The sequence below is a fragment of the Kogia breviceps genome, chromosome 3, assembly GCF_026419965.1.
Source record: "Kogia breviceps isolate mKogBre1 chromosome 3, mKogBre1 haplotype 1, whole genome shotgun sequence".
Taxonomy (NCBI): domain Eukaryota; kingdom Metazoa; phylum Chordata; class Mammalia; order Artiodactyla; family Physeteridae; genus Kogia; species Kogia breviceps.
Window position 1 is genome coordinate 66,311,954 of NC_081312.1, and position 20,005 is coordinate 66,331,958.

At 38.4% G+C, this 20,005-nt stretch overlaps 1 protein-coding gene across 4 annotated transcripts in view; it reads right to left on the bottom strand.

Moving 5' to 3' along the window:
- Positions 1-6,637: 6,637 nt before the first annotated feature.
- The window catches only part of AKAP6 (A-kinase anchoring protein 6), a 506,591-nt gene continuing 493,223 nt past the window's right edge, over positions 6,638-20,005 (bottom strand). For all 4 annotated transcript variants that reach the window (XM_059059544.2, XM_059059543.2, XM_067028592.1 and 1 more), the window contains 2 exons: positions 11,944-15,365; positions 6,638-6,994 (listed from right to left, as the gene is read on the bottom strand). In XM_059059544.2, coding sequence (XP_058915527.1) covers positions 11,985-15,365 — 3,381 coding nt within the window. In that variant the 3' untranslated portion in view covers positions 6,638-6,994; positions 11,944-11,984. The remainder of the gene's footprint in view (positions 6,995-11,943; positions 15,366-20,005) is intronic.

The window sequence follows — 20,005 nt, forward strand, 5'->3', positions numbered from 1 at the left end:
TTGTTGCACTTTACATCTGCTTCTCTTAAATTCACAGTTTCTGAAGAACGTACTCACCAGAAAGCACAAGTTCTTTGCGGCTGCGGAGCATCTGCGACTGTACATCCACACACAGGGGTGTTGATTCTCTTGTTCTTTGGAAGTCCTTTCCCAGGTTAGGGGGCACTTCCTTTCAAGCAAGAGAGTGCAAACCTCAGTATCAGTGGTTCTTAAAAGTGATGTCACAAGGGATTTGTAACCAATAATAAAGTACCAATATTTAGGAATCACTTTTTGTTTAAGTATGAATTAGATTGTCTTCAAAGAATTAGCTATTCATAGACTAATGTCACCCCACTCAGCTGCATTAAGATCCCCTGCATGAGTTGGGGAGAAGTGGGGCGCAGCTTTTCCTGACTGGAAATTGCTAATCAATGCTTGGCAAAAGTTGGAAGTGTCTCACACGTGGGAACACCTTCCATGTCGTGTGTGTTGCAACAGAAAAGAGACTGAGAAAAGTTGCTTTGAAGTTGCATGCCCTGGCTTACTTCAAAACACAAGTACAAACAAACCTCATATTTTCTGCTTTGGTGAGGGCCCATTAGTCAAGGATCAGAATGGTCTCAAGGCATTGGCCAAAAGGCCTTTGCCACAGAAACCTTAATATTGTGGGCCTGACTTGCATCTGTCACTTGTTATTTTACTCTGGAAATGCAAATACATGACAAGTCTCAAAGTAAGAGGCTGTTGCTACATGTAAGGCAGTGGTTGCTTTTTAAGGAGGAGAAAGTGGCTAAAAGACCACTGTCTTTGAGTGTCCCCTCTCTAGGTACATGGCAGTGGGAGATGGCAGTGCTGTCAAACTGAATTAAGAAAAAAAGTAAAGGGACTTCTCTGGTGGCACAGTGGTTAAGAATCCACCTACCAATGTAGGGGACACGGGTTCGAGCCCTTGTCCAGGAAGATTCCACATGCCGTGGGGCAACTAAGCCCGTGCACCACAACTACTAAGCCTGTGCTCTAGAGCCCGTGAGCCACAACTACTGAGCTCACATGCCACAATTACTGAAGCCCACATGCCTAGAGCTGTGCTCCACAACAAGAGAAGCCACTGCAACGAGAAGCCCGCGCAGCGCAAGGAAGAGTAGCCCTCGCTCGCCACAACTAGAGAAAGCCCGTGCGCAGCAATGAAGACCCCATGCATCCAAAATAAATAAATAAATTTATTTAAAAAAAAAAATGGATGTTCTTTTTTAAAAAAAGGTAAAGAAAGACTGTTACCTTTGAACATCTATTCAATAAGAGTGTCTACGTATGACCACAGCAGGGTCTGCGGTGAGTAATTATTTCCTTGGTAAATTCAGATTGTTATTTATGACCAACCCTTAGGAAATGCAAGTGTATCTTAAACATTCTTTGATCATGGTTTCACCTTTGTTTGGGTTGAAAAATAAATTTGAAAATCCTGACTCTGAAATGGATTGTTTTAAATTTCTTTGGACTACTTTAGAAAAACATTCGGAAAAGGGATTCCAGTTTACTGGTGAATCGAAGTGAGTTTAGGTTGTGTCAATTTTCCTGATGGTTTTGATTGAACTTAATGACTTGGTCTGTAATTGAGTAACCCTTTAAATCAAACCCAGCCTGTAATAAGTGAACCAAATTTAAATCCTTAAACCAACTATGGATGTAGAACAATCTTTAAGTTTATGAAACAAAGCACACTTTATTTTACTAAAGACACATGAAACTGAAATCGAGAACTCAATAAAATCTAGAAAGGAAAAAATAACTATTGCAGGTGCTAATAACTTACATTGATTTTGCAAATGAAACTCTATCTACCTCTAAGAAAATGGTGTCAGAATTTAGGGTACTGTAGACCAGGGATGAGAAAACTTTTTCTGAAATGGGCCAAATAGTAAATATCTTAGGCTTTGCAGACCATATGGTCTCCATCACAACTACTTAATTCTGCAGTTATAGTGCACAAGCAGCCATAGACAATATGTAAACAAATGTGTGTGGCTGTGTTCCAATAAAACTTTATTCATGGACACTAAAATTTGAATTTCATGTAATTTTCACATGTTATGAAACACTTTTGATTTTTTTCAACCATTTAAAAATTTAAAAACCATTCTTAGCTCATAGGCCAAACAAACAGGCAGTGGGCCAGATTTAGCTCACAAACTGTAGTTTGCTGACCCCTGCCTTAGCCTAATGAAGCATGAGCTGTAAGAGTAGGCAGGGAACTTCCAGACACATGAAGAATGTCAGTGGATCATTCGCCCGTCATTAAAGAGTAGCTATTGAACATAACATCACCTATGTACTCTCCTTGACAAAAAAGTTTACCCTGAGTTGAATAATGAGAAAATTGAACACATCCAGACTGTGGGTTATTCTATAAAACTGGACTGGGCTCTTCAGAAATGTCAGTTATGAACGACCAAAAATAGAAAGAATAAAAGCACAGAGAAACTGTTCAAGATTAAAAAGATAGGAAAACTAAAAGCAATGTGTGACCTTTGCTTGGATCCTGGATTAAAGCAAAAAACAACTGTAAAAGGACACTATTGGGGCATTTGGAGAAATTCATTTGAGTATGTATTATCAGGTATTATTGTATCAATGTTAAGTTTCTTGGGTGTGAGAATGGTGTTGTGGACTTGTAGAATAATGCCCTGCTCTTAGGTGATACATGCTGAAGCATTTACAGATCTGCAATTTAATTTCAAATGGTTTGATCACACAAAAGTGTGTGTGTGTGTGTGTGTGTGTGTGTGTGTAGAGATGATACAAATGTGGTAAAATATTAGGAATAAATAAATCTGAGTGGTGAGTATGCAAATATTACTGTAATACTCATTCAACTTTTATAGGCCTGATAATATTCAAAATAAAAATTGGAAAAAGAATATATAGAAAAAGAGACAGTTGTAAATCTAGTTCGTTCAAGTTAGAAAAATTTGAAAGATATGAATTATATGGTACTTGAAAAATTAAGTATTTGTTAAAATTCTAAAAATAATACCAATTCCATTTAGAAATTAAAACAATCTGATTTGTAAGAAATAGGGGGATCATTTCAGTGTTTTGATATTTTCATCTAATTTGTTCCCAGGAAAATTACAGCATTGGTAAAACCTGAGTTGGGCTTATCAAACACAACAAAGTTATTAAACTAAGCTTCTCAAAAGCCCTGAAATTAGATTGTTCTGTTGTTGCATAAGATGCATATTTATTCAGTGACCAGAAATCTGAAATATATTTTTTTCTGCAGTTAAAACTTACAAATACAAAAACCACTTCTAGTAGTCAAATCCAGGTAATTTTGCATATTGTTTGCTCGCTAGATTTTTGAAAATGTAGGGAAACAAGATAGGAAACAAAATAAATGAGTCATCTTTTAATTTGGAGAAATTACCCTATTCAAGGACATGAAAGGCACTTTCACAAAAAAACTGTAAACCCTTTGTAGGCAGAAACCGTGTTTTAGCTGCCTTTGTATCTCTAACGCCAAACACATTGCCTCACACGAGTAGCCAGTCAATGAATGAATGTTGTTGAATGACTGGATGAATAAATGGAGTGGGGGGACCCTGCTTTAGATGGAAACGGGTTAGGTTCACATTTGACGTAAGGAAAGGATTCAACATGACTCCAGCACTGGACTGGGCCACTGAAGGAAGTAATGAATTCTTATTTATTTACTTATTTATTTATTTATTGAAATTTACAATAATAGAATAAACATATATCTTGGATATATTTTGAGAGAAAACTTACCACTTAAATGTTCGGATATTTTTCTACATGTATGATGAGCAAGACAGTTCCTCAGTTTCAAGGATACTGCCTCTTAACATTCAGTCAGGTATAAATGGATCTGAAAATCGTGACAAATGAAGGGTGGTGGAGGGAACTGAAGAACAGAAATCACAGCAGCTGGGAGAGGGTGACTGACTGGTCTCTCTCTTCAGGGTTGCCAGGAGAAAGGAGCAGAAATACTCTGAGCGGCTCATCAGGACAGAATTAGGACCACTGAGCAAAATTAAAGGCGAGGGGAAGGCAGAACTATGCAGATTTTAGCAACCTAAGAAATAAGTTTCTACCAAAGAGACACATCCAACGGTGGGAAAGCTTGCCTTGACAGACAATGAACCACGGTCACTGAAAGTGTGTAGGCAGAGTTGGTGTGACCGTTTTCAAGGCGGCCTGGTGGGGGCAGGGGGGGTCGTGCCTACCTAGAGTGAAGGATTGAGGCTATTCCATCACTTCCAGCCTGAAAAAGCACTGTTCAATAAACCAGAAAGTCATGCTACAAATTTGGTGTTAATACTAAGCAGATAATTAAAAAACGCATATTTTCAATACCTCAAAGTCTTCAATGAGCACACAACAGGTAAACAGAACATCTCAGTCAGTTTGCTCTTCAAATGTTTTAGCAATAGACTTAGACCTGGCATGGTTAATTACTACTCAAGGAAAATTTAGGTTGTCTCAGTATATAAAGTAATACCGTACCTCAGCGGAGCTCCAGAATGCTCTTGGGTATTTCAGAGACTCTAGGATTTGTTCCTTCTCTATGGTCTGGGCTGCCAACCCTGTGTACTCTGTGATCATCTCGAGCCTAGCTTAATTTTCTACAGCTGCCTCCTAACGAGGCATTTACCTCTAATCTCTTTCCCCTGTAATCATTTTGAATACTGCAGCTAGATGTCTGCCTAAAACCCCTTTTGAACAAATTGCTACCCATTAAAAAGCCTAGAATGATTCATCAATTTAGAAATATGTATGGAAAAGATTAGAAGAGGCATAACAATATAAATAGTTATTAAGTGGCAGAACTATAGGCTATTATTTTTTAAATGTTCTTGGTGTGGTACTAATGAAGTTCTAATCATAAATAAAATCCGGTGCAAAACAAAGATGATACAAAGTTTCCTTACTACTTAGCATATTACATACAAAAGCTCCAACCTAACATTTTAAAAGATCCTTCATTAAGTCTCACAATTTACTGTTTCTCCTACTATCCCTGCAATAAAGCTGCACTATTTTCTACTGTCTAACTTCCGGCTCTCTTTTAACCCTTTTTTTCCTCCTTGTCCTTCATTGCTGTTTCTGTCTTTGTGCCTCTTTCACTGCTTTGTTCTCTTCCTCATGTACAGGACAACTACTGAATCTCACTGTGTGTTCACCTCGTCCATAATGTAGGTAAGCCTCCTGAGGGCAGGGCTTTTGTTTGTTCATCATTGCATCCCCTGCGTCTAGAACAATGCCTTGCAGGTAAAAGATGTTAATGAATTATCAGTTGAATGAATGATTGTCGTTACTGTGACTATCTGAATCTACATTATTTCTTTTTGAAATTTGATATAAACTGATTAAATATTATATGGTTTTATATTGCATTTCATCATTTTTCTAATTGTTTATAAGTGTTTTAGTGTAGGTTTCTCAAAATGAATAGATAAATGTCATCCATATTACCTAATTCAATACTTCAATTCAGCACATTTTTATTCAATACCTACTATGTGTCAGGCACTTTAGTAGGTATAGGATATAAATTCAAAACTACATTTAACAAGAGTAGTAAAGACTAAATGGAATATTTCTTAGCTAATTTCTTTTACACAAAATAAATACACCTGAAATCTATAGTCTAAATCAAAAAATAATCAACTTTTTTATACTTCTCTACCCTCTTTCCATCAAACCCATTCAAAATAATTATATAAAATAAATACAAGATATACTAGGTATCCTGAAACCCAACACTAAACCATTAATGATAAGTAGAAATAAAATATCTAGGATACATTTTTATTGGTTTAGGGGAACTGGCATTTAATCATTTGTGTTCCAAGATCTTTATAGTTACCAGAAAGATTTTGGAAACTGTGACAGCATCATGTGTAGTTTAAGTAATTTTAAGTCTCTTATACAATATGGATATTTTGGAAGCTGCTACATGTCACATTTTTCCAGAACCAGATGCAATAATTTGGTAAAGAACACAGGTAGAAGAGATCACTAATTTTCCTTTTCCCCCAATAAACTATGTTTATTATGCCAATTTTAATTACCATGCAATCTAATGGATTTAAGGCTTATATTTTCCACATCACTAGACGTCACAAAAATGAAAGCATTTTATACTGTCATATACATCAGTGTTTGTACTTGGTTATACATATATACAGAAATTATTCACACATCTTAACCTTGCTATTTCCTCCTTTCAAACCAACATAATTTTACCGTGAAAGCAGCTTTTTAATAAATGGTATAAGAAATACAGCAAGGCACACTTTTTTAAAAAACTTTTTTCTCATTGCCACCTCATGAAGCATAAAAAACAAAAATGTTGTACATAATTTAATAGTAGAATGTCACCAGTTTATAATATACAACACCATATAGTTGTTTCCTGAAGTGCTGCATAGATTATTATTTTTAAAAGGAAATAAATAAAATGGCGCTTTTAAAAGTTGCTTAATTTTGAAAGAAGGGCCAGTGTTTCTTCTCTATGCTGCTATCAAATCAAATGTTGGCCTTTAAGGTAAACCTCTTTCCATGAACACAGGCATCATACCATAAAAAAAATCCAGACTGAAACATGAAATTTGTCAAGTACCAGCAGGGCGTCATTCCAGACAGGTGAATTTAATGGACCATCAATTTGGTGAACTGCAGGATTTTAGAGAGTAGATGGGGAGGGGAGAAGGCAAACTGAAAAGTCTCTCTGGAGAGGTGGGGTCAGTAGAGGTAGCTTGGGACAGGAATCCATGGGAGAACAAGCAGCTTTGCTGAACTTCAAAGACAACCACCTAAAGAGAACCAGTGCACACATCCAGATCACAAGGCTCATGTGGGCAACCGCATTCGGAAGAAAGATTCATCTTGGGAGAGGTCAATGTAACAAATGGCAGTGACACGATGGAACCAGAGACCAGCCCAGGGCGGAAATATGAGGCCACCCCTGAGTTGCAGCCAGGCTTACCTACAAGAAACACAAAAGTGACAAGAAAAGATTTCAGAAGTGTCTGTTTCATTTGCAAAACTGAGCCCCTTTGAAGAACAATGAAGGCTGCCATTTAGAACTACTTGCTAATGTTCTGAAATAAAAGGATATATAAAATATAGTGATTTTAATAGCCCAAATGTTTCAGAATCAATGTGAAAAATATATTTTAAAAAGACATGGTTTTAAAGAAAAGAAAAATCATCAAGTTTGATCTTTTCTCTGGATCTCACCTACTCTTTTGCTTGTGAACTCAGTTTTGAACACTCAAGAAGCCTCAAATCAATATGAAAATGTGAGGCTGCCAATGCCAAGTGATGCAGCAAAGTATCAACAGTGATTCACAAACTGGGAGCCTTGACCCTCGGGTTTAACCTTTCCTTCAATCACTATATGTGTGACAGTGGAATTGAACAATTCCATTATTTTATAATGGGGAAATATTCATAAATGTGATAATCCCAAATGCTTCAGTCTCTTGCCTATAAAAGGATACAACTGGGGCTTCTAGCTCAAATAGGAATGCATTTCATTTAAAGCACAGACAGCATTGTGCAAATGAGAATGATTCAATTATTTCTGTACATCTGATGGCTCAGATACAAATTTGTCACAAACTCAATTGGTTCTTCATATTTCTGAGTAGCTAAAAGCAACCTGTCGAGTGTGAGGAACAATTAAATTCCAGGTTTAGGCAATGCAGGGTACAATTACGTTAAGTCGGTCCTCTGACCAGCTCTCAAATATAGCAGGCTTTTGCTTGTATGGGTTTAAACTGAGTTCTGAAGTCTGATGTCTGATGTCAGGTTGCTTTACTGTCCTAAAAGTAAATGTTCTCATTCTCTCTGTCTTGCTCTCTCTTTCTCTATAATCTTGCAACCTGTTTAAGAGCCAGAAAAACTTGAGCAAATGTGGTTTGGCTGGATCCACAGGATGTTGGGGAGAGAAGGCAAATTATCAAGAACAGGGAGAGACAGACAGGAACAGATGGGACGAAATTTGGTACAGTAAAATAATGCAGTAACTCAAGAAAGCATGGTGCATTGTTCAAATGCTGAGGACACAACTCATTTGAAATCTGGCCACTGAGTAGGGAATCCTTAGGTGAGGCAAATATAGTCTCACTAAATGATGGTATTTAAATTCCTCTGCATAATCAAGACTTTCAACTTGGCCCACGTGGAAAGGGGCAGGACAAACTGGTTGAGACAAAGATCTGGGCTGTGTGTGTGTGTGTGCCCGTGTGTGTGTGCCCGTGTGTGTGTGTGCCCGTGTGTGTGAGAGAGAGATGGGTGATGCCCAATAAAATCTTTGTTATTTGGCATGGCAGGGCTCATTATTCAGAAGTCCTAGATAATTGAAAAACACTTCACATCCACCAAGGCCTTGATTTATTAAAGTGATTTTAAAGGTAAATATGATAAGATTATACCTATGTTGTTTAGTGAAAAATTAATACTCTATCACAAAGAGTAGTTTCTTAAACTTGCTTGGTCAGCTTTGGGTCACATTAAACACTTAATGTCAATCCAATTAATAGAATAAGAATGTGTGGTGTACATGAGAAACGTTTGCTTTTACACCTTTCCCAGTTTGTAAAAACTGAGCAGCAGTGCTTTTTACTGTATATGTGTATACTTGAGCATGTACGAATACAAGTGATTGCCTAAAATCTAAAATCTATAGGCCAACTCGTTGCAGACTGATAAAGTAGGAAAGGCAATAGAGCTAAAAAGTTTTGAAGGAAATATATACATCCTAAGTAAATACAGTACCCCTGCACACTAAAACAAGCCTGAAGAGCAGAGCAAACCAAAAGGAAAAAAAGTGTATACACTGGCTGAATGTGATGAGTTCAATTTTTGTACCACAGGAGTTATCCAGCCTGAAGTTTAGGGTTAAATCATTCACCAAAGATCAGAGGCTTATGATGAGGATTATGAAGAAATAACTATCAGAATACAGCAAAAAGATTAGTGCGAAGTACATCTCTTGGGCAGGTCCTAGGAGGCTCCCCAGAAAAACATTCTATGCTTCTTCCAAATTAGGCAGAAATATCTGGATCTATCCAGTTACCTTTCCTTTGATGTGATTTGCTGTAACTGACCTCTCTATTTTTGTAGAAACATGACACATATATGAAAATAGTGAAAAGCACAGCAGTGTACCCGAAAATCAGTGCAAATGCATACTGTGTTAGATCATGTTAAAATTTCTCAGTTTCAGTGGGTTTTTAATTAGAACACAGTAAATAAAAAACGTGTTCCAAAAATTTTGGAAAAAAAGTTTGTTACTGTTGCAGACTGTAATTGCTATTCTAAGTTATAGCTCTTCTAGAAGGCATTACAATAATTTCATCATCTGAGAACTTATTTCTGGGGAAAAAAAGCAAACTGAATTTGGTGAACTTTATTTTCCTGATAAAAAAGAGCACCCCAACTGATGGTTTTCAAATGGCTTAAAAAAGTAGAACTTTTTCTTATACGAAGAACAATGACAACAATTAAGGTTTTATAGACATGAAACCTCTTATTTACCAAATAATTTTACTATGTATTCCTGAGATTTAACACAGAAGGCATGTCAACATTTTGAGATTAAATAACTTGTCCTGGTTGGTAGTATGTTAACAATATGTAAATATTTATACCAGGTGCCCAGTGTTAATGACTGGTGAAAACTTTAGGCATCCAGATGTTTTGTCTACATGATACAGAAAAAAATGAATAGGCCCAGTAAATATGGCTACCTAAATGGCCTTAGGCTGATAACAAGTCACTGGGGGGCGATGTGAGTTCTGCAGAAGTAAAATCAGGCTGCTTCTCCCATTGCCTGAGATCAGCCATGCATCGAACCACAGGGTCCCACAAAATATTGCTAACTGGAAAGTGGGCTGGCTGATAGTTTTACACTGTCCATGCCTGTAAAATGTGAGGATTACACAGATCCATCAGCATATTTCCGACCCTGAGTCTAAAGATGGAGCTGTGAGTCATTACATTTCATTCCAATTCTGTATCTGTGTAGGGGAGAGAAGAAATCCCCGGAGCATCAAAAAGGGAGGAGCGCACCCCATAGGCTTCTCCAGTGCCAGAGCTTCTTGAGACCGGATCTCAGCATGACTGGTGACTTGAGGGTCACAGTCACATGACGTCGTGCTCAGAGTGGTGTAGCTTTCAAGCCTTGATCCCTTTTTAGAAAACAAAAATCAGCCAGGCTCTACCAGCCCTTTTGTGGAGGTTAGCAGAGCAGTGTTCTCCCTTGCTGGTCAGTTTTACTGCATACTGATAGAGAATGTGGTTATAGGGTGGACATGTTTCACAGAAAATACATTTCTCTCTCTCCTACTTTTGTTCTCCCTTGCAACCAATTGTAAATAGAGTCTGAAACACAGAAGATTAGTTGAGCTATATTAGTAAGTAGGATACTTTTCTTCATTCAATTTTGCATACTGAGTTTATTTTTAGGGTATATATATATATATATATATATATATATATATATATATATATGGTATAGATTCCCCCCCTCACTCCCCATTTCTAGCAGCTCTACACAGTCACACATTTTAATGAGCTGAGGGCACAGGTGTTGCAGGAAAAAAAGTAATGATGTTTGCCATTCATCTTTCAAATTAAATAATGTGTTTTTAAATAGTAACTTTTTTCATAATACATTATGGGAACAACATTTATCTGTCACATTTTAAAAGATGTATTTGTAATAAATGTAAATTACTTTTAGAAAATCAGTAATTAGGCTCATCAAAAAATAAACAATCTGCCACAAAAAAGATAATCTTTAGCATAGTTAAGTGTAATAACTGTTATTTGAATAAGTTAACAAATTAGGGTAGATTGCTTCTGTAATTCATTTCCTATAGCAAGAGTTTAGGTTACTGCATTAAGCTTCTGGAGTACGGGTGGAGATGGCATTCAGTACCTCACACTTCAGTGAAATACAACTCTCACATTCAAAAACTGAAATTTTCTTCTTTAAAGTTGATTGAGAAAGTATATTCATCATTGGGGCTTAGAAACGGGAAATAACAGAATTTTTGTGTCACTTTTAGAGCTGTATCATTGTATCAGAATTATCAATCAATAGCTGTCTTATTAAACATGAAGAGTAGAATGACTTTCTTAAAAAAAATTGGATGGAAATCAGCCTGTCACCTTCAGGCAAAATTCAAAAATTCTGTTCTTATCAAAACACCATTAACTTGTCACATATTCTCTCCGCATTTGCTTTCTGAGCCTGCTCTCAGTCTCTGTGTGGATAAATAAAAGCCTCTTCTTTAACATCAACTTTCCCCTCCTATTTGAATCCTCAGACTTGGTCATGATTAGGAGCTGTGACAGCACAGCCTTCCACCGGGGAAGCAAATGTGATGATAGTTACATTAGACAGAACCGTAAAAGGAAGGCTCAGATCAGGAGATGCAGCCTTTAACCTAATCATTGTTCATCTCCAGGCACTGAAGGAAGCGGGCATCTCTGTGCACAGAAGCTGAAGCAGGGAGCACTGTCGCTGTGCATGCATTCTGATCAGAGGGTATAATTGCAATTTGCAGAACCTTTTTTCCTCCCTTAATGGAAGAATTTGAGGCCCTACATTATTTGACTACTTCCTCAAATTTTTTATTCTTCTTGCCATAACGATGTAATAAAGGTAAAGTTATTAAAAATGTCAATTGTGACGGTTTTCTCCCCCTTTTGCTTCATAGTTACTTGCATTGTTGGGAGTATTTCTTTCATCTAAATGTCTTATTCAGGTAAATATCTGCCATGACCAGCTGTCCTGACTAGTCTTTTCTCCTATCATAGCTTTGTTGACTAAAATTCATATTTTAAGTATGTATATATTAAATATATGTTAAAATATATCAAATATATATATATATATTAAAACATGAGGACTATACGTACCTTTCAATGAGATGATTTTCATGCTTGGAGAGGGTTACATTCTACCTATGCATATTTCTATGTCGTTCTTCATGAAGGTTCAGAAGATTTTCTTCACAGGTTAAAGTTTTGGGGTTGGGATGCAATGCAGCCGTGTCTTTTGGCTGCTTTGCCTTCGAGGAGAATCCAGGAACTCTAGATTGGGCTGAAGAAGCATCATGTTCTTCTGGCCTTCCAGACTCACCTGGGTTTTCTGAACTCTCCTTTTCACTGCTCAGCCTTGAAGGAGTAGTTAACTCTGAGCTTTCTCCATAGACATTAGAAGCTTGGGGTAAACCATCCACTTCCTTTCCTACATCACCTCTTTTTGGAGGGGGAGGACCTGAAAGAGCCATCATGTCTGCATCATCAACGAGGAGAGAAGTATCACTGAACTTGGAAGAGCCTGCGGCTGCTTGCAGTGGCACTGGAGCTTCACTGGGAACTGCAGGTTCATTTGGAAGAGCGCTGGAGAAACAGGACTGGTATTCAGCAGGGTCCTCCTCAACACAGGCCTCGAAGAAGCATTCGGTGTCTTCCTTGTCTTCTGAGCCAGAGTCAGTCATGTCTGGTGGCAGTGGAGTGTTGCTCTTCTCTTCTATGTAATTGGTGACCTCCCCGCAATCACTGTCATGAGATGAGAGAGATAAGTATGAATAAAAGTCCCCCTTTCTCAGCTGGATGGGCCGGTGAGAATGTTCCAGCACCTTCTCCTTGATTTGAGTTAATGAAGTAGGAGCAGCTGCCTCATTTTCAGGTTGAGATTTACATTTTAGGGCTGTTGAAGCCATGTCAATGATTTCCTTAACAAAGTCGTGTACTGAACAATCTTCAGCATCTTTTTGATGGAAAACATCTGGGTCACAGTTGCAACAGGAAACGTTGTCACTGATAGAAACATTTTCCTCTGTTTCATTTTGTTCAAGTGCTAGGCAGCAACCAGCAGATTTTCCAGCCATATTTGGTGCATCATTAGATGAAGATTTCAGTACCTCAGAGTCCTGTCTATTGATAACACTGGTTTCTGAAGGCAGTTCTGGACAAGACTTCTCAGTGGGAGTAGAAGCAGCATTTTGATTTTCAAAATGGTGGTGATTTTGACATTTCTTTGGAACATGTCTAACCATCTGGGGAACAAATTCCTTTCCAGCAATATTTGAATCATCTGAGCTATCCATAAACGCTTGGCACTCACAATGCTCACTCTCTGAAATCCTTTTCCCAGTTGAACCAAGATTTTCTGATTCCTTTGAAATCTCATTCAGTTTGTCCTTCTGCCTTTCTGGAATACTTTCAATATTGCCATTTTCCATGTCTGCCACATACGGATCTTTATTAACTTTGAAAATATTTTTCTTATTTTCACCCTTTGTCCCTAACTCACAGGTGTGGGGTAAATTCTTACTATTTCCATTATTTTCGGATAGATGTTTTATGGAGCCATTTAGAAGGGCCTCAATGTTCAGGGTGTCAGAGGAATTGTTCACCTCACTACTACTTACATCCTTACTGCCCTTTATTTCATCACTGAGATTACACCTTCTCTTATCTCTTGTCAAGGAAAACTTCGGTCTAATCCAGGTCTGCAGCTCATTCTTTATATAGTCCAGCCCTGACATCAAGTTGCAATCTTCATAAATTTCATCATCTGTTGCAATACTGGAGTCGTCATCCTCATCTTTGATGCATAGTTCTTCTTCTGTCAAGGTGAGCGTTGAGCTGGAGAGGAGGTCACTGTCATCTTCATCATCAGTGCAGGCAGAGGTGCAAGAGACATTCACGATCATGCTGACATTGACATCACTTTCATCGGCCACCGAACGAGGCAGGCGCTTCCTGAATGATGCATTTGATTCCGGGATCTTGTTCTTGTGTAACACAATATCCTCTGAGCAAAGAGAGAGCTCATCACTGCTGCTAAGTTCTGTAAGAGATGCTGGCGAGTCTTCATTGATAGAAGATGCTATGTCCAATGACAGTTGGCCAGGAAAAGACATCTTTTGGGAAGAGCTTTGAAGAGTGATATCGGAAACACTTCGCTTTATCTTTTGCTCCGAAGGGCTCTGGATATTCTCCAAACGATTCAGGAGATCTAATGTTCTTTTACTCAGTTCACCAACTGAGCCACTGCTCACGCTTATGTCCCCAGAGCTGTGACAGCTAAAAAGATCTTCGTTGCTTTTATAGGATGTCAACCAACTTTCTAAAGAAGTGCTTCGCTGGAGGCTGTCACTGCCATTTTTAAAGATGCCCAATGCAAATAAATCACCCCCTGGAGAAAGAGACTCAATAGAGGAACTATGAGATAAAAGGGAGAGCTGTTTGGCATTCTGCATGCCAGTGAATGTCTTCTCTACATCACCACTTTTATATGAATTGCGATCCATTTCATGAGATGCACTTGCCAAAATCCTTTCATGGGGAGGTGCATCTGGTTGTAACTCCGTAGCCTGATGTTTAGATTTGCAGGATTTTTTATCAAAATAAAAACCATGAAGCAGGGGATCCTCCACATGTGCTTTTTCACTTTGTGACTGTTTCATTATCATTGGTAATTTGAGTTTTGAGCCTTGGAGGTACGAGTAATCATAAAATGTAAACACATCGTGTTTTCCTTGTAATTCTTCTCCCAAACAATCAGGGGTATGTTTGGTAACACTGTTTAAATCTCCAACTTTTCCATTTACACAACCGACTGGTGAAATGGATAACTGAGAGCTATTTGGAAGCTTAATTTGTTCCTCCTCATCTTTAAACTTTTGCTTTAACACGTTAACTGCATCTCCCATTTGTGGGTCCAGATGTTCAGTTTCAGGGTTACTTGGGGACCCATCCACCACATTGTGCAAGCACATTTCAGAGTTGGTAGTGGTTTCAGTGTCTCCTTCACTGACAATTCCACTCTCACTGCCTGAATTTTGACTCATGTCTCCTCCGTGGCATGGGCAGGGCTTCACCAAATTGGAACCCCCTAGAAGATCTGGCAAAGATTTGGCAGATGAAAATGAAGAGTCCTTACTGAGACTCTTAGTTAAAACACTAGACTGTGTCATGCTAGTGAAGTTCGGATTGTTTTTCAAGAATGGGATGTGGTTGTCTTCATAGAGCTCAACATTGTGGAGGCTGTATACTTGGTAAATGTGTGGACTGGATGGGGCAGTGATACTCGATGCACACTGAGATGCCCCGTGGTCACCTGCCTCTTCTTCATAACCAGGGTCCTCACCACCTCTCTCTTCAAGCTTTGAGGAAGGCAAGACAGGTTGGGATTCTTGATCAAGGTCATTCGATTCTTCATTCAAACTAATTAACTTATTACTTATGTCAGTTTCATCCCATTCCAGGGCATCCTCACTTGTCCCATTTAGGTCCATCAAGCCAGGATCAATCACATTCAAAGTCTCCTGTGTAGGAGAAGGGAAAAAAAAGAAGAAGAATTAGGGAACACAAGCATGAAAATTTTATCCATTCAAAATCTCTTGGAAGAGTCAGGAAAGAAATTTGCCCCAAGCATGAATTTGAAAGATAGCATAATTTTCAGCTCTATTCCTCTCTGGAATAACATCCAAAAGTATTGAAAAATGCTTTTCTATCAATAGTAATTTGTCACTGAGGGCAATAGCATAGATTAAAATGTAAGATTATTACAGTCAAATTGTAATATATGGAATTAGCCATTTCCTAGTGATTCTTCTATCAATACATTTTTGACCTTGGATTGGGTGAAGATAAAACTGTCAGGTAAATAAAGGTAAAAAGAGTATAGCTTATGACATCTTTTAGGGAACATTCACTCTGATATTATCTCAGTTCTGGAGCTCATAATGGAGTACTATCTGCAGCCAAATATGGTGAACCCCCTCCTGCTTCTACTCCTGGGTTCTCCACTTGAAGCAGCTTCTGCCTGGGAAAAGGGAATAGAGTTGTATTTACCTATAGAGCCATTCACAGGCCAGAGGCTCTCACGTGTCTATCTTTTCCACTGTCTTCCCTTTCAGGGTTCTTCTTCTTCAGAATTTGGCTCTGTTCCCAATCAGACCCAAGATGAGCAACCTCTGACTGGTTTCCTTACCTACATCTTTCTGGACCTTGAGTCTCGGGCCCCAGTGCTGCAGGGCAGCTTCTTAATCACAGTTCTCTCAGTTCCTCTCTTCCCCAGTCCCTCTCTATGACACAGATTCCACTTTGATCCTTGTTAACTTCTCTCACTATTGCCTCCTTATTTCTAACAGGCACTAACCTCCCCCTCCAGCCCACCTGCAGCCCTACAATAACAACTATCTGAGGACTTCCTGACTCCAAGGATGAAGTAGCCCAGATTCTCCTATGCTGCTCTCTGCCTGCACAGTTGGGACCTTGATCTTTCCTTGGACTTCTTGATTTTAACCCTGCTTGGTGGAGTTTGACACATTCTGGGACATAGAAGCTGAATGGGCTCCTGGACTCTGTATTCCTCCACCATCCTCACTTGCTGGCCAGCTGTCTAGATTCATGCTTGAGCCAAGAGAGGTGATATAGGTACTGAAGCCCCTGACAGGCTCACCTACAAACAGAAACTCAAACAGAACCCTGCAGTTCAGCTTATGCTTATGCAGGGTAGCCAGGTGAATGAACAGTACTCTAGAACGATGCAGAGTGCCTGAAGTGCTGACCTGCTGCTAACCAGCTGCATGGCCTCGGGCAAGTTGCTTAACCTTTCCAAGCAGCAGTCTCCTCATGTCACTTTTTCAAAGGGGTGAGGACTATCTATCTTTGGAGATAATTCTGAGTACTAAATGAGCTAATGCTTGTGAAGGGCTGAGGAAGCAGTCAGTATAAAGCAGCTATAATTCTCAGTGCATACGGAGAATTGCTCTAGAGTGGCCTTGAGTTAAATCATGAAGGGAGAACCCTTCTCATCATTCCTTTCAATTTGCTCTTAAAATCACAAGGGAGGGCTTCCCTCGTGGCTCACTGGTTGAGAATCTGCCTGCCGGTGTGGGGAACACGGGTTCGAGCCCTGGTCCAGGAAGATCCCACATGCTGCGGAGCAACTAAGCCCATGTGCCACAACTACTGAGCCTGTGCTCTAGAGCCCGCAAGCCACAACTACTGAAGCCCGTGCGCCTAGAGCCCGTGCTGTGCAGCAAGAGAAGCCACCGCAATGAGAAGCCCACGCACCACAGCGAAGGGTAGCCCCCGCTCACCACAACTAGAGAAAGCCTGCGCGCAGCAACGAAGACCCAATGCAGCCAAAAATAAATAAATTTTTAAAAAATTATAAAAACCACGAGGGATTCATGACATGGTAGGTAGAGAGAGGTGTCCCACAGTATTAACAGGTGAACATATTTGCATTACAATTCAGAATTATTTTAACAGTCTGGTTGAAAAACAGGCCATGATGCTTTTCTTCCTCGGGAGTGGGAAAAAGGCTTTACCAGCAGTACATTCACAGAACTTTGCTAAGAAGTCCTCAGTCCTTCCTGAAACTAATACTTGAAGGATACCACACAAACACATTAAGTATAAAATAACCATTAGCAGTTTATTATACTGGATATGTTAGAGATTATCTGTATAGCCGACTTAAGTTTAAAAGAGTCCAGATACAAAGTAAACATTAATTAAGGGATATTCGTAAATGTTATAACAGAATCTTCCCCGCCAACTTTACAGCAGTTAATCTAGTACACTGGCCATCACCATGCTCGCTTAGGTATGGAGTGTGTTCACCGTGATGAATTTTTATTAGAATTTCTGTTTATTCTTTGCTTGCTGATAAAGGAAGTATTAATGACCAGTTAGTACGGCTAATGAATGTTAAAATCTTCAGCTGTAGAAACAATCAATCAGTCTAATCAAATAGTATATTAATTTCAAATACTATCTTGGAGACACTGTACTATGAGAATGCTAATAAATAATTGAACTCGTCTTTCAAAGGAGTTCTCTCTGTAACTCTCTGGTTGACTTTAACATTTAGAAGCACAGATTTTCCGTGAGAGTCCCAAACCGGGGGGCTCACACTAGCTGCAGGAACCTTGCCATCTGGATGTGTGCCGGGAGCTTTGCCCAAGTGATGCCTGTAATTCGGACTTGCCTTCCATGACACAGTCATTTTCTGACCAAATGCTGCCTTTATGGCTTTACAAATGCAAGCCTCCAAAAGTATAAAACTTGAAGCAGCATCTAAAAGAACAAATCTTTTGCTCAATAAAGTAGTTAGAGTAGAAAATTTCCATAGGAGCAGATTAAACTTTTGTATGTAATATTGTCCTTTACCCTTCTTAATTCTTTCTTCCTATAAATCTCTTAAATTTATTGTAACCTCCGAACAATTTTTATGTCAACTGCAGGGAATATCTGATAAGATCCATTAGAAAATCATTCAATTTAGACTTTAAATTTTACATATTAAAGAAGTGCTACTCACTCTGCCCTCATTCACTTTTTTTTCTGTTGTGAATTAAATTCTGCCAACATTTTCAATAAAATCTCCATTTCTTCAAGATTTAACTTCAAACATAAAACATACCTTGGGGGTAAAAAACATGAAAAGTTTCCAAGAGGAAGGACATTACAGTATTTATATAACAAAAAAGTTGTCTTTGAAAAAAAAAAAAAAAGACATATGTACAGAGTGATGTTAACTGGCTGGAAAATTATTTGGTCAAATGCTCTCTTTGATGATAGCCCAAAATAGCCAATAATCCTCAAGCTAGTTAAGCATTTTTTGTTGTTGTTCTTTCTCTAGAGGAATTGTCTGGTACTTTAAAAAAAGTCACAAATGTTCCTGTCTTTGATAAAGTGATAAATCAAGCATGGATTTAGAAAAAAATCTAAGAATATTTGTGAAGCCAAAAGGATGTACTGTGAGTAGTACATGAGGTTCCAATAGAGAGTCTGGCTTTCCAGAGATAGTTCTGAATTAAATTCATTTGTGCAAAGTCCTTTCATTTACAAACTTGTTTCACTGGTGCAGAATTTTGGCCTAAACCAAGGGCTCTATATAAAGAATTACACACACACACACACACACACACACACACACACACACACACACACACACATCTTTACAGATCTGCTCAAGACCAAGTGGAATTAATTGGTGTTACTTTATTTTTTATTCTTGGAGGCAGTTTATTTATATTAGTGTAATATATACAGAGGAAGTAACTAAAAAGTGGCTGGAGAAAGATGATGATGATGATGATGATGATGAAAGCACCAATATTCCAGTTGCAGCAAGTAATACATATCTAAATTAATTTCCTTCTGTACTTGCATGACTTTGAGTTAGGTATCTCAGGATTGCATTTCTAGTATTTTCATAATATTTTAGGTTAAATGGTAGATTTTTATAAGCAATGAGAAACACATTATCAGCTAAAGAGTGGAGACAAAGGAACCTGACATTCTATAAAACAAAAACTCAACAGAGTTCTGATATAGCTACTTCTGAATTCCTTTAATTTCCTTTAAAAAGTGGCAACTTTTGAAAAACTAAAGAATCTCAAAAAGACTAGGATGAACTGAATGTTCCAGTCAAACTTCTGGTGCTCAGAATGGCCAAAACCATTAGGAGGTCTACAATCTGTGTTCCCCTGTTTATTCTAGATCCAGGAATTTATTAAGCAACACCACTTGCAAAGCCCTGGGAGGAAAGATTTATCTGCGGAAAAGTAGAATACAACAAAAACATACAATAAATAAAAATAACAAAAACATAAACGGCATTAACCGTAATTGAATAAAGATAAGCATATTTACCCTAGGGCAAAAAGCAGAACACAGGGAAGCCTGAGGTGGCGATGGAAACAGGGAGAAAATAATATATAGATCATGGTGGGGGAATCCATTTAAATGAGGGGATATTCCACCCCTTCATATACTCACTCTGCTTTTTTTGATGCAATATTTTCCCACCCCTCCACAAATGCAAAAACCAAAGTGTCTGATCATTAGATGCATAATTATTTTCCTAAATTAGACTGAGGTAGAAACTTTTTAAAAACAACATCAACAATCATAAGAAAGAGCTAGTCCTTAATAAATAGAAAGA